Source organism: Epargyreus clarus, unplaced genomic scaffold, assembly GCF_041222505.1.
Source record: "Epargyreus clarus isolate Ecla_fem2 unplaced genomic scaffold, WU_Ecla_fem_2.2 ptg000005l, whole genome shotgun sequence".
NCBI lineage: Eukaryota > Metazoa > Arthropoda > Insecta > Lepidoptera > Hesperiidae > Epargyreus > Epargyreus clarus.
Window position 1 is genome coordinate 3079368 of NW_027332213.1, and position 14546 is coordinate 3093913.

The window sequence follows — 14546 nt, forward strand, 5'->3', positions numbered from 1 at the left end:
GAAGCAAATACTATAAGTTCACCGTTCGTTTAGTTTCACATTGCGTTTAAAAGATTTATCAAGTAATGTGATCCGAAAAAAAGTTAAATCGTATCGTACACTACGGCTATAAATTTAAATTACAATCTAGTGCTCCAATGCAATTTTGATTCAGACTCTACTTTAAATTCAAAACTAGCTTCATGTAATGGTATCCAAATTGAAAAGGATAAGTCGGCAAATTAAAAAGAGACGAAACCAAAAGACAAATTGAAACAAATCGAAACTATCACGTAACAAATACAAATGAGTATTGAACGTGACAAACGACCGTACACCGTGCAAGTGTTTGAATAACAAAATGATCGACAGAGCGGAACGGTCGGTATGTGCCTCTTAATTGACAAGTGATCAATTTAAGTTTTACTTATCTCCTCAATTAGGGGAAATACATGAAATTACATTTTGAGTAAAAATTAAGAAATCGATCACTTTAAAAATTTTGAAGATAGCGAATGTACGAAAATAATGGATGAACAAGACATATTTGGTATGATACATCCGCAAGCAAAATGAAATATTTATTGAATTATTAATTTGAGTACATAGTGTATGTAAGAAAAAAAGATATAATTCTTATTAACGTAAAATGTAAAATTAACCTAAAAAGAGTATAGCATACACAGTATGTACAACGTTGATTTTTGCAACCATAACACAACGTACGTAGAAGTGCGAAACAATTTTTAATCATCAGACGGTAAATACCTTTAATATAAGCAGGAAACCAAAGTTATTATCATAAAACTATCCTCTTAAGATTAGTTTTTCAAACAAATTACGCAAAGTGGAGACCCCATCAAAGCGTTGAACCAAAGCGATTAACATGCAAATTCTCCAGGCGTCCGGCCAAGAGATAGTTTGCTGAAAGTTGTGATTTATTCATTCTGGCCGTTCCACGGACTCGGTTCATTTGTTAGTTAGTTAAATTACGAAGATTTATTTGTTTGTTTTACAGATTAAGTTCTGTTTCCTCGGACTCATATATAACTTTGAGCATTGGAAGTATGAAAATAATTTCATTATGCATAGTACGCTATTTTAGTATTATTTACTATTTTATTTGCGTTTTGTTATTAGTGTGTAGATGAAACCTTAAATAGACAAAAATACTTAAATGGATGAAATAAATAAAAAACTAATCATATAATTTTATTGACTAAACTTAATATACCACCAAACCGACTAAATCAATACGTAATAACACAAACATTATGCGAAAAAAAACTGAAAAAGCTTTTTATTTTTTAATCTTTCAACACCAGTAAAAATAAACAATAATACAGCAGTGCCAATCAAGCCAAATGCAAACAAAACAAACAGACAAAACGCAAACTACGTTTAAACATTAATCACTAAGAGTAGAGCCGTTTAAGTCATGGTATCTCGTGAAGACTAAACCGCCTTTTAACTCACTTTTGACGTTCATAAACTGGCCACTGCCTGCAAGCCCGTCATACTTGAGGCTACTGCGTCATCGCTCGGCATGAGCTTTTTAATTCGAACATTGCGTTATAGCGTTGATCTTTAATACTGTATAATTTATAGTATTCACTCCTACTACGCCGACTTTTCCATTATTTTTTTGCGTTCGAGATTAATAACTTCTCAACACCTTTTCAACGTAGCAGACACACCCCCTGTAATTCTTCGTGAACGCACCAAGTCATTATTTCATAAGTTTTGAAAGCTTCTGTCTGTTTGTTGTCCTTTTGTGTCTCTTTTCAATTAATACTATTAAACTTTAGTTCAAATCTTATTCATTTTTTCACACTACTTCAAGATTTTTTTTAATTTCGTATCATGGATTATTTTTTCAATTACAAGTACAATTACAAGTATTAAATTTCTTCCCAATATTATTAAATTTCTCAGCATTTACTGTTTATATTCAGCACATTATCCAAGAAAAATTGATTAACAAAGAAAATTGTGGAAATAAACGAATCCATAGCATGCGCCGGTGGCACATCGTATTGTTACAGCAGTAGACACTTCAAGAGCTGTAATGGTTTCTATAATATACGATATTGTTTTAGCCGAAGTTGATGTTAGTCCAGTCACGATTTCTATTTGCTACGTTTTTAATTTATTATCATTATCGGGGCAGACAATCTATTAGAAGTTACTTCTTCGCAGTATTCAATTCTGCGGGCAATAATTGCTTATCGCGCTTTCGGACCTTATATTAAATTATTTTATGTGCCTTCGAAAAAAAATATTTAACGTACTTTCTGTCTTAATTAAGATTTTGACACTTAATTTAATATTTTTCACACCGTTAGTTTAGTAAATAAAATAAAAAATACTTATAAAAAATATTCATTGTAAATGAAGTAAATAAAAACTACTGTCAATTTATACCTAAATAAATCTATACTCTAATAATCACACTATAATTGAAAATTCATGAATTTTATCCGTGATGCTGTATGCGTCAAAGTTTCGACCCTCTTTGAGGAATATATTGATCATGACTCTCCAGTGGCAATGGGGAATCACTCAATACAAATCAGCTAGGTAACTATTGGAGTGCAGTCAAAATACAGAGGCTTTGTTAACAGGAATCTGACAAAGCTAACCACAACAAAACAACAGGCAGGGCTCGGCCAAGAGATCAGGTTCAGTAATGATGGGGCAGGGGAAGCTACGCCCTTTCGAATTATTCAAACTGTAACGGTGTAGAGGAGAGCGTATGTTCCTGTCGTAATTAGCGTCTAGGCGCCTACACGTCCAATGTATCATCAATAGATAGATTGAGTATTATTTTCGTATGGACTGATGGATTGGTGTAAGGCAAAATAATGAGTAAAGAACTTGTAAATCTGAGTGAGGAAAATACACAATATTATTAAATATAGTAAAATATCGACACAAACCTTTTTTTTAGTGGAAATCAAACGAGTTGTAAATCAATAAAACAAAGGAAAAATAATTTAGTCAATATTATGTTATTTAAATAGATCGTTTCTAACTTGGCGTTCAATATCAGGACATTAAACACCGTTACTTCATCTCGGGAACATGTCGTCTAGTAATAACCAATCTTACGTTTTAAATAAACATTACGGAGTAATTTTAGTAAGACAAGATAGTCAGGATATAATATTTTCACTTCGAACCGAAATTCATGCCGAGTCATGTATGAAAATGAAAAAGGATGGTAAAACGACATTCAGATGTAAAACTTATAATACCTACGACGCGGATTGAACCTACACTTAAAAATTCCAAGGCAACAACAGCTCAACACCCTACGCTAAGCTCGCGAAGTTAGTCAATGACCTACTTAGCATAAAATACTAGAACGACATACAAGACCCGGTGCGTTTAGCAGCACCCACAATCAACGCGCATGCAGATGCACGCGACATTATCGCAACGAGCGCGGGGCGGTCTCGCGTTGGTTATTTATGAGCCGTGCGCCGCGCCCAACGCACCGCAGCGACATGTTATGATGTTATTAATGACGAAACATGTCAAGGAGGTTATATTTTATAATATAAATAATACGCGGTCACATTTTCGGCCACCGGTATTCTTCATCGACAGCATTAAAATTGTCAGACGAAGTGCATAATAAGTTATGACTTGCAAAATGTAGATAGTGCAATATTCTTTATTACTGTTTTATTGTTAATGAAATGACTATTGTAGTCGAGTGTACATTACAATACATATATAAATTGATAGACATAAATATGGACAATTAGATTGTCACAAATATATAAAAAAAAAATCATTTGAAATCATTAACATCAGAAAATTATAGCTTCTTAAAATATCATTTAAGCAGTGCTATAAAAAGAACAAGTTTAGTTAAACAAGTACTATAGCTATTAGCAATGATACCAACGATTTAATTATGATAAGTTCGAGACAATTTCTGATAAGAATTTTTTGCTTAATACAAAATTCAACATTGGCACAGATAACGGAGGTCGTCCGCAAGATGGGATGATCGAATACTTACATGTCGGTCGAGACCTATTTGGTCTCGTCAAGGGTATCCAAGGCCTCTGTGGTGGTAGTGTGGCAGTAACTGAAACAAAAAAGGATTATTTTAATTTAACATGAAGATGTTGTCATCAGTAAAATGCGTAATTTGCTTTTTAAAATTGGAAAAGTTCGAATCATATCTTTTTTTGGAGTACCGTACTTTTAACTCATCAAAAAAAGGAAATCATCGAGTTAATGCTCAAATAGTAATAAAAAAGGAGATTACAAAAAAATCAAAAGCAAGGTCCGGACAGAGGCCTGTTCGAAATGAATGATGGATCAAGTAACTTTAATGTACGTGCCCTCATTAAAATTACAGTTGATTACTTTTTGCTGAAATCGCAAATCGGCTGTGAAAACTCAGTCGAAATACAGGAACAATTCGGTCTGTTGCCTTAAACGGCATTGCTTTTGGACGTCAGCGGGTAAAAAAGTAATTTGCGAGTCGCAGCAAAAAGCGACCGTTACTGTTGTAATCGCCAATCGTGCATGTGTATTCAGAGATAGGGAAATTCGCAATCGAAATCTTCACAATAAGTCAGAATCCCAATATTTGAATACCGATAACAATTTCTCACTTCATTTTCCATACTGCTTTATATTAGAAATTTTCAATCATAATTCTGGGTCGAATGAAATATTCCAAGAAACCATTCATGTTGTTCTGTTCTGTTTGATCCGTAATCTGTTCAGTCGGGCGAAAAAAACATCAGGTATTCAGTGGTATAAATTCCTAATACTATGGAATATAAAAACAGCTTGTTTATGATTAACTTGCGGAGAAAAAAATAATGAATGTGATAGATCTTTCAATTAATGAAAACAAAAAAAAAATTCAACTCCAATCCAAATAAAATCGGGGTCGAGTATTATTATAATAAAAATTTGTAAGTGTCAATATTGCATCATATAGATATATATTTTCTATATGTTGAAGTTTTAATGAAGGTGTCAATGAGAAAACAGCTCATAATTATATACGTACATTCATATCAAATAACATAATTTTATAATACGGCCAATTGACTGTAAGCTATTCGATTTCAGATTCAAAATTTATCAAAAATAGACTGCAGACAGAAATATAATCCAACAAAAATATCAAATAAGAACGATGTCGTGGAAGGATGCTAAGAAAAAATCTGTAACGAGGAAACATATCTGGACCGCATCTTATTACCACTTGTCATAAGAACTCAAACTGTCAGCGTGGCCATGACAAATATAAAAACGTCGAGAAAAAATCGGCAACCCAAAGGAGTCAGTTCATCAACACACTAGCATTGTTAGAGTAAATTAATCAACGAACGGAGCGTGTCGTGCCTCTAATGGATGGCCGTAATTTTTCATACAGTTCAATGGAGCTTAATAGATGAGATATTTGTCCGAGCGACACAGACGATACTGACGTACCATCTCTACATAATTCAGTTTATCAGTTATCAACATATTCTATCGACACTTGAACGTATGTTAATTTTATACCTGAATTATGGGTCGCGAAACAGTTTTTATAATTGCCAATAAATTATCGTAAAAAATCTGTAATCTACATTTACGATCGACGATTGAACATATGATTATTTCACACACGCTTTTGATCACGGAAGTAACTTTTTATAACAAGAAAATTATTTAGAGAATGACCTTATCATCAACAAAAAAGTAGTAGTAGAAGATCCGAAGCTAAATCGAACTGGACCGAGCTGATAATAGAATGAAACTCATTTTATAACGAAATTAGTACATTGGGTAATACATTAAAAATGGGTTTGCTAAAAAAATCCTGGACAGGATAATTTTAATTATTTTTTGAAAAATTAATTTTCATTTTGCAGACAACCCTATATCAACGTGTTCACAATAAAACAGCGCTTCTACTGATATAAAATTTTATCTATTATCATCATGAGTGAAAGTAGTTGCCAGCGAAATACCTGTTTATACCTGACAACCCAGTAGTTCGTCCACGTAAATAATAGGCAACCCAAAGCCTGCACATTCTGTATGTTTTTAACATTCACTCAGAATAGAATTTTCTTATTATCTTGATGTTGCAAAATTTAATTTTCAATTAAATTTTAATTTTTCAAAAAATAATTAAAATTATCCTGTCCAGGATTTTTTTAGCAAACCCATTTTTAATGTATTACCCAATGTACTAATTTCATTATAAAATGAGTTTCATTCTATTATCAGCTCGGTCCAGTTCGATTTAGCTTCGGATCTTAGACCATAGATCATGATCACAGAACATGTAGTAAGATATTCTTTATTTTTGGTGTTGTTTATTTAGACGCTCAAGTGTCGGCATTGCAGAGGTAATCAGATCCTAAATTATTGTCACTTAGTATAGTCGAAGCTAGACACAGTTAGATGTCTTGGGAAAATTATGATATCGATCCATCTGTTTCAGCTGTGGCAATTCCCGCGAGGCTTGAATATTCTTGAAGAAACAATAGAATGGAGCCATTAGGAAATGAAAGAAATACCTAATAGCAGGGTAATTTTCAACGAGGACGTTATGCCTTATAGTCGCTAAGAATATTTTCATTAAAAAACATGTTTATTCTTTTCAAATCACGGTTATCCAATTTACTAGTATATTTATTCGAGGTAGACTGCCGGACAAACGACGCTCACTCGTGCGTGTATCAAAATATGAACGTTCATTTCGTCTGTGATTATAACGTTATTATAACACAGCTCGTCGCTCTGCTATTACTCGAGTAGCAACAAACAAAAAATCCGAGATCCGATGGGAGATAAGATATTGCATAAAAATCCGTGGTGTGGTCCCTACTCGGCACGTTTCATTTTATACAGTCGACTGGCTACGGGCTACGCTGGGTGTGCTCCGCATCATGTCATCTTAATATTTGTACGAGTTACATTTGCATGCTGAACACATAAGACTGCTTTGCCTGCTCGTGTGATTGTGTTTACTATTTTATTTCCGACATTTTCGCTTCAGACTTTTATTACCTACTACACATAAAATATTAACATCACCAAGTAAATACGAACACATCTAGCGAGTCAAGTTCAATGACTAGACGTATGCAAATTTAAATACACATTGTAGCTTTAAAATCTAGACCTCGGCTGACAATAAAACGAAAATGTTACTCCTATTAATAATATATCTGCAACAATTCTCAAACGTTCAGCAATTCGGCAAATGGTTTTTATGTACGGTTTAATTGAATATTCAAATGCGACTACTTAGATTTTTATCGCGATGCAAATGCGTAGATTTGACTTTAAAAGTCATCGGTTATACCTTTGTAGTCGTCGCTGGCTCAAGAAAAATGCAAATCGAGTTATAAATTAAAAGAGCCTTTAACTTGTTGGAGAACTCTGATAAAATCTGATTTAAGTATTTTGAATTGAAGTTGTAATAGTCTAAATAAACTGAGAGCCTAATAAGAGCAATGTTATTGTTACAGAGACGAGGGAGGTAGAGACATCTGATAGGATTCATCTTGATAAGCTCAAAGACTGAGCACTGTGAGCACGATCTTTCAGCACTCGCTGTATTGTCAGATGCCGTGTAGCTAATTAATCGAATGAAATTGATGATGATCAGGCTGCGGCATCGAGATGAATAGGTACAAGGCTTAGGTGTGAAACAATAAAATGAAATTGCACTATAGTTTGTTCGCTCTTGACGTGTAAAGGCGTTGATGTTAGTGATGGGAAGTAATATTTTAGAACAACAAAAGCTAATTTGACTTTTTATTTTTTTAATTAATTTATTAACGTAAATATTCGCATCTAAAGTCTCCACGTGTCACACTAGTGGGCACAGTAGGATCTGTCCTTGGGGAGTTTAGTAGGGATATACGATTTCAGCAATTAGAAGAAAGTATGTAAATTAGAGTGGAATGACCTAAGTATAAGTAAATAATCAACCCAATTTACATTAGATCAGGACATCTGCGCTTTAGTCCTATTGATTAATTATTTGTAAGTCTTGCGAAACATTAAACGTAGCTAAGATAAAAATAAATATGAAAACGATTCGAAATATATCTAGCATATTATCCTAAGTAATTTAGATTAAACCCTACCTTTTGATCTCGGCAAAGACAAAATACAGTACGGTTCAGTACAGCAAAATGAAGACTTGTTAAGCCCATCACTAAGCTGGCGCGGCGGCGAGGCGGCGCGGGCGTCACCTCATTACACTTTGTAATTAGGGCCGTGGGCCGAGCTACGGCCCTGCACTAAATCACGACAAGCTTAACATGCGCGACCGGCGGCGTCTCCCGAACAGGCATAAACCACAACACAATACCCGTTTATGGATGTGTTATTGAATATTAAAACGTTAAAAAAGCACCGTCTGACGCTGGATGGATCTCCTTTACATATTTCCAAACAATGCACTGAACCGTACGTTCACACTACCCGGGAGATTTACAGCCATTGTTCAGCAATAAATCGAACGAACCGAAGAGACAAAGTCGTAAAGGTGAAGCATACATAAATTGGGACAAGGACTTCGAACATTGTTAGAGCGCTGAATATGATACCAGTTTACGGAATCCACTTTTGCCTTGATGAGTCGACCTATCGGCCACGGCGGCTTCCGACAGCGCTAACAAGAGGTGGCGACGGTGGTGGCATTAGAAGCAACACACTCGGCGTGTCGAGTGAAAGTCGAATGAGCACTAGATCGGCCGAAGTTGATAAACATCGGCACGCTCTTCACATTGTTCGCGCTCCGCTACACGAGATAAGGCTTTCTCCGCTCGTCTCTCGAGAGCTACCGTGAGAACGTATCGTATGATATGACTCGACGTTCGTTAAACAGAGGCCTCTTTATCCGAGATGCAATCTGCACAAACAACTCCTCGTTCATTCAAGCTCATTTGAAAGAGGAATTTCATATCGCAGAGCACTTCGCAGCTATTTCTGTACCTTTGACTGTGGCATAATGAGATTGGAGCATAAAAGGGGAATGAAATTTTAGAGCAAAATAGTTATGAATAAATGTAAATTTTCGTACGAAGCCGTGCCATAACAATATGATAAACACGAAACGGCGAGTCAGCGGGGTTAATCAATTCCATGCAAACATTTTTAGTCCATTGACTATCGCATCCTCGCCAGACGTCGGGGAGCCGATCGGCCGAGAACCGGTAAGAGCGATGTGGCAGCATATTCTAGAGCAAAAACTATACAAGCCTGTTTCTGCGCAGCTGAAACTATGGAGATGAGCACCGTTATGCGCATACAATGATAGAGTATAAAAATACTGATCATAATTGGCGTATCCGATAAGCTCAAAGAATGACTAACATTTAGCGGATCCTATTAAGATGTAAATTCTTAAGAACTAAAAACATCTTTAGTTTTATTTCTTGCTATATTGCGTAATGGTAATTAATTTAATCTGGTTTACGGTTGAGTCCTGAAATACATATCCAGATATAAGGAAACGCCGTTACTCATTTAACTGACTGCTAATTTTCTATCTGCAATACGTATCCGGTGGGCAATTTATTATGAACATATCATAGAAACTGCAAACAATCTGACAGCAAGATGAATGGCGAATATCATTGAGACAGAATGCCGATCAAATCAGAACATCTGTTAAAACTCGTTTGTCGTCGGAACATCTTTTCAAGTTTATGAGTGTCTGCTATGTTTTTGTATACTTATGTATGACAGTTTTTTCAGGCTTATGCCAACCAGTCGGGCATGACCTTTTGTGGCTTCGAAGCAACGAATTAATTATACTCAACTACATAGTTTTACCTTAATCAAGTATTAAATGTGTAAACTGTGTATAAATTAAACAAGCGTGGGTACGGATTTGTAAACGTGTTGCTTGTGTAATCATTTAGACAGAGGCACATGGTATAGTACCATTGAGTTGTATGCCTACATGTGCCTATATATTATTATATTATATATATTATATTATTTTATACATATAATCATGGCGAGTGCTATTTTCGACAAGTCGTGTACATACTGAATAAAAGAAACTTTCAAGTGTGTACCTAACTACCAACGTGTGTATACGTGATCGGATCGTTTACAACTATATGCCATTGTCCCTCGCCATTTAGGGGCTAAAATACGTCGTTCGTATAGTATTCGCATTCGCATCGCTTCGCGTGCGTCGACTTCTCAACACACGACAGTGTTGCTAACATTTTGGTAATAAAAAGCAGTAGATCGTCTTTTAAAAAAAAAGGAAACTTCAGAAAATTGAAGTGAATGTATGTAAAGGATTAAATAGTCACGAAAAAATACAAAGGTCGTCAGAACCAAACAACGTGTGAAATGCGTATATGTGGGCGAAAGAAATAAAAGATTGTCAGGACTAATCCATCTCTCAAATGAGTATTTGTTGGCAAAAAAAAAGGTCGTCAACGTATTATATAATATAACAAATAATTTTTTATGGTGTAATAGTACCTAGATGACACGATAAAACAGTCAAGGGAATTAAAACAGAAAATACACTAAATCGACTGTTAAAACAGTATAGTTGGCAACACTGACTCACGGTACTAACAATGACCGTCCGATCATTTTTATGAAGACATCGGATTGATTTCCATTTTCGTATATTATTCAATACGCGCGCACTGAATAACAACGACACCGACATGTTTCCCATTTTAGTGCCTTTTAAAATTGACTTTTTTATTATGTTATTTAATTCAGTAAATATCGAACGCTTCGAACAATAAAAATAAATTGAAAATGCCTGTCTGTCTTCTATCTTAACATAAGTGTCATTTATTTTAAAATATACATATAGATATGTAGGTAGCCATTCAGGTAGCCCGTCTGCCTTATCGTTAGGTTAAATATTAAAAAAAAAGATATGTGCTTCCGTGCATAATACCACCTATCCGTCTAGTTGGGTTAATTTTAGAACCTACTCAATCGATTTAAGCAAGATTTTTATACAAAGATGAAGAAGTATATAAATAAAGGAATTTTAAATATCTACGAACCTAAGAAAATACCTAAGAACTGATTGTTGTTTCTTAAACAACGATTAAACATTTGCGCAGAAACCCTTGCAGGCGGAGTTAGTTTAAGAAATAATAGTAGCGTACAATTGTTTTTTGGCATGTTAATACCAAATACGGGTGATTTCTATCGTTATTTGATTGTAGAGCCGCACCACCGCATCTACATACATATTCCTGCCTTATTCCAATTAACATGTAAACTAGAAGTAAACACTAATTCTAGTGTTAATATGTGTAATAAGACAGTTACACTATTTCAATTAAATTCTTAACCTTAACGTATTTGTTAGAGTCCTAAGCTACAATAGCGCTAGAGTTGTACCATTTTACAATCAAATGAACTATGTGCACATTTGCTACTTCAACTTCATTACAATTCATTAAAAAAAAATCGCGCGGGAATCTCTTTTTTTACAATCGCAGACGAGCTTCGCCCGAACCGGATGGTGCTGGTTACGCTAAAAATTAAAAGTCGCTTATTTACGCGAAGCTTGGATAATATCGCGACAAAAACCCGCGGTTAGCCGCTCGTTATCCCCGGTCCGCGTTTTTTTCACACCGGCTTATAACAAACAAACACCACTAATGCCTCGCCCGTTTCTTTAAGAGCCGTGCTATTCTGATGTGCTAAATAAAAACCCACATATTCAAATTATGAACGGAGCGTATTGACGTAGAGGCGATATTATTACCTACTGCTTAAGGTGTCAGTGACCGTGCACACCTAATTTTTTAGCCAAAGTCTAGCCCGATCAGCGTTTCTCAAACTGTGGGGTGTCGGATCTCAAACAATGGCACGCTCTCGTATCGAGTGGTACGCCGATGCCGAAGGGATAATGTAGATGCTTACGACAGGCAGTTCGTCACGTATCACTTTGGTCGTCAACATTACATTTTATTGTGTTCGGTATCGTCGTTACCGAGGGTGGCACGTAGCCGAGTATTAGCGTCCTCGTCTCCTCTCTAGGTGCAGAACGCGGATTTTTGAACTGATTAAAGTCGACTTCTTTATGGAACTAGTTGTACATAAGCGACACTAAACCTGCCGAGAAAATTGTCGAGCGAATTTAACAGGAACGTAAATTGTTTACATTATGACGACGTTAACTACTCAGGCCGTTATTAGTTTACAGATCGAGGACTATCGGAACCGTTTTGAATGCGCACGTATAACGATTCAGTTATTAATAATTATGTTTATTAAACGAATATCTGACGGAACGATATTTCACGAAATATTCTTTCTTATCTTTAATTTCGAACACATACTGCGTGCTAATGATCGAACAGTCGAAAAGTTCTTTAAATAATTATGGCTATCAATCCTTTAAGAGGGGTCTCGGTCGGTCTTTCATAAATGACAAATTATCATAATATCGTATTGTGGACAATGACCCGAGCGGCGACGGTATCTCTGAGAGGACAACATCGTTAGAGTAATTTTCGCGAATGAAAACGGCATGATGTAACTTTACGATCGCTTTGGGCGTAGCGATAACATAAAACTTTATTGCCGACGAGTTTGTCTTGGAGGCGGAAGAGCAAGGGCAGATTGGAGATTTCGAGCTTTAAGGCATGGGATTATTATGTTACGTCTGGGTTACGTTCATGTTTTTACTGTTTTTCATTTTTGAAGAATTTCTTAAGATATCCTTTAAGATATATGTATTTAGATTGTTTCACCAAGACATAACGAAAATATTGAATACATTGTAGCTTTCATAGAACACTATCAAAGTTGTCCATAAAATTAAATTTCAATTTTATTGAAATCTAACTTAACATTCTACTATCTACTCTTAGTAACTAAAACAAATATAACAATAAATGTTTTAAATGTACCTATATACATAGTAAAATCGCCAATTTTCACAAGGGCAAATTTAAATAATCATAAAAAAATATTATCCTCATAAATAATATCAAGGTGTCAAATTTTATTCACAAATTCAATCATAAAATTTGATCGTCTTGAAAAGCATTGTTCAAGTGCCCTCGCTAATTTCTATAACGAGAGTGAGGGTCATTCTCTACACTCCAGATCCCTCTCAGTCAAATCACATTTATTTCTCGTAATTTGGCACTCATTTGCATGTTAACTGAAATTAGACATTTATTTGAAATTTGATTAAGAATTTGTAGCGTTAATTATTGTAAGTGATTCATTTATCGTTCTAATTAACAATAAAAATATAAAATAGATACATAAAAGGATTCTCTACCGTAATAAGAAACGTAAAACTCCTATGTACTGTATAGTAGTGCATTTTTCAATTATATAAAATTGATATCCACCTCCTAATAAGTGGTTACAGCCGCCCATGGACATCTATTTTATAACCACATAAAATTACGAACTGAGGTCGGTCACAAATACGTCACCATCTCCGAAGACTATATAGGAACGCCTCGAATATACGTCTCGCTTACCGCACCCTTCATATCAGAACACAGCAGCACTTAACTGGTTATATTAGGCATAAGTTGTTGTAATTGTTCATTTTAAACGACCAAGCATTAGCGAAGCAGCTAATGTAATTACGACATCTATACGCAATCATTGTTGGGTGTTAATGAAGCATGAAACTGTCAGACGTAAGTAGAAACTGCTTGCAGGGTTAACTTATTTTATGTTTATGTTTGCTAGAAGTAGAAAATGAGTCTAGTCTTTAAGGTCGATGTAGTTTACTAATATAAAAATATTATTATGCGTAAGATTGGTATCCAAACACCTGATGATAAGTGGGAATTGCCGCCCATAGGCATCTATGAGCAATTCCATGTAGAACGGATTCTCCCTGAAGGCGATTACAGATGCATTACTTCTCTTGCGGACTAAGATGGCCGCCTCATATGTAAGCCAACTGGCATCCATACCCTTCCAACGAAATGCAGAACTGCTTTACGTTGGAAATGGGTGTAGCGGTGGTACCTACTTAGCCAAATCATACTGGCTTTACACCTTTCGATTTTTTGTCACGATTATGGATATCAGAAAAGTTCAAATGTTATAAAGATGGTTAAGATGTAACAATAATCAGTGTTCAACAATATGTAAAAAGTATACCTGCTATTCTTTTTGCCGTCAACATTTTAATCACTTTAACAAACATGAATATAGCACTAACTCGAATATTAAGCTGCTTGTCAAATATGAATTAAATTGTAAAAAAAGGCTGAGAAAAAACTTTAAATTTAATTAAACTATCAGCGCATGAAGCTTTAGAAAAAGTTGTTAATCTATTACATGTGATAAAATCGCAAAAAAGTCCTCTTTATACCTAGGTTTTTTAGAAGATTTATTGTTTGTCTCTTTGTATACCTAATTATCTAGATATCTATGATCATGATCATAGTTTGCTATACAAGATTTTTATACCTCAGACCAAAAAAAAAACAAAGCTTGGCGGAACTTTGTAACAACACCTACTGATACTTAAGTACGTGGATTTTTGCATGCAAATTTGTGCATGCAATTAAATGATATAGCAAATAAAGGCA

At 35.0% G+C, this 14546-nt stretch overlaps 1 protein-coding gene across 2 annotated transcripts in view; it reads right to left on the reverse strand.

Annotated features, from left to right (window-relative positions):
- Positions 1–14546, reverse strand: part of twin (CCR4-NOT transcription complex subunit 6-like twin) — a 268905-nt gene that overhangs the window by 20261 nt on the left and 234098 nt on the right. For both annotated transcript variants that reach the window (XM_073093871.1, XM_073093870.1), the window contains exon 5: positions 4013–4081. In XM_073093871.1, the coding sequence (XP_072949972.1) occupies positions 4013–4081 (69 nt within the window). The remainder of the gene's footprint in view (positions 1–4012; positions 4082–14546) is intronic.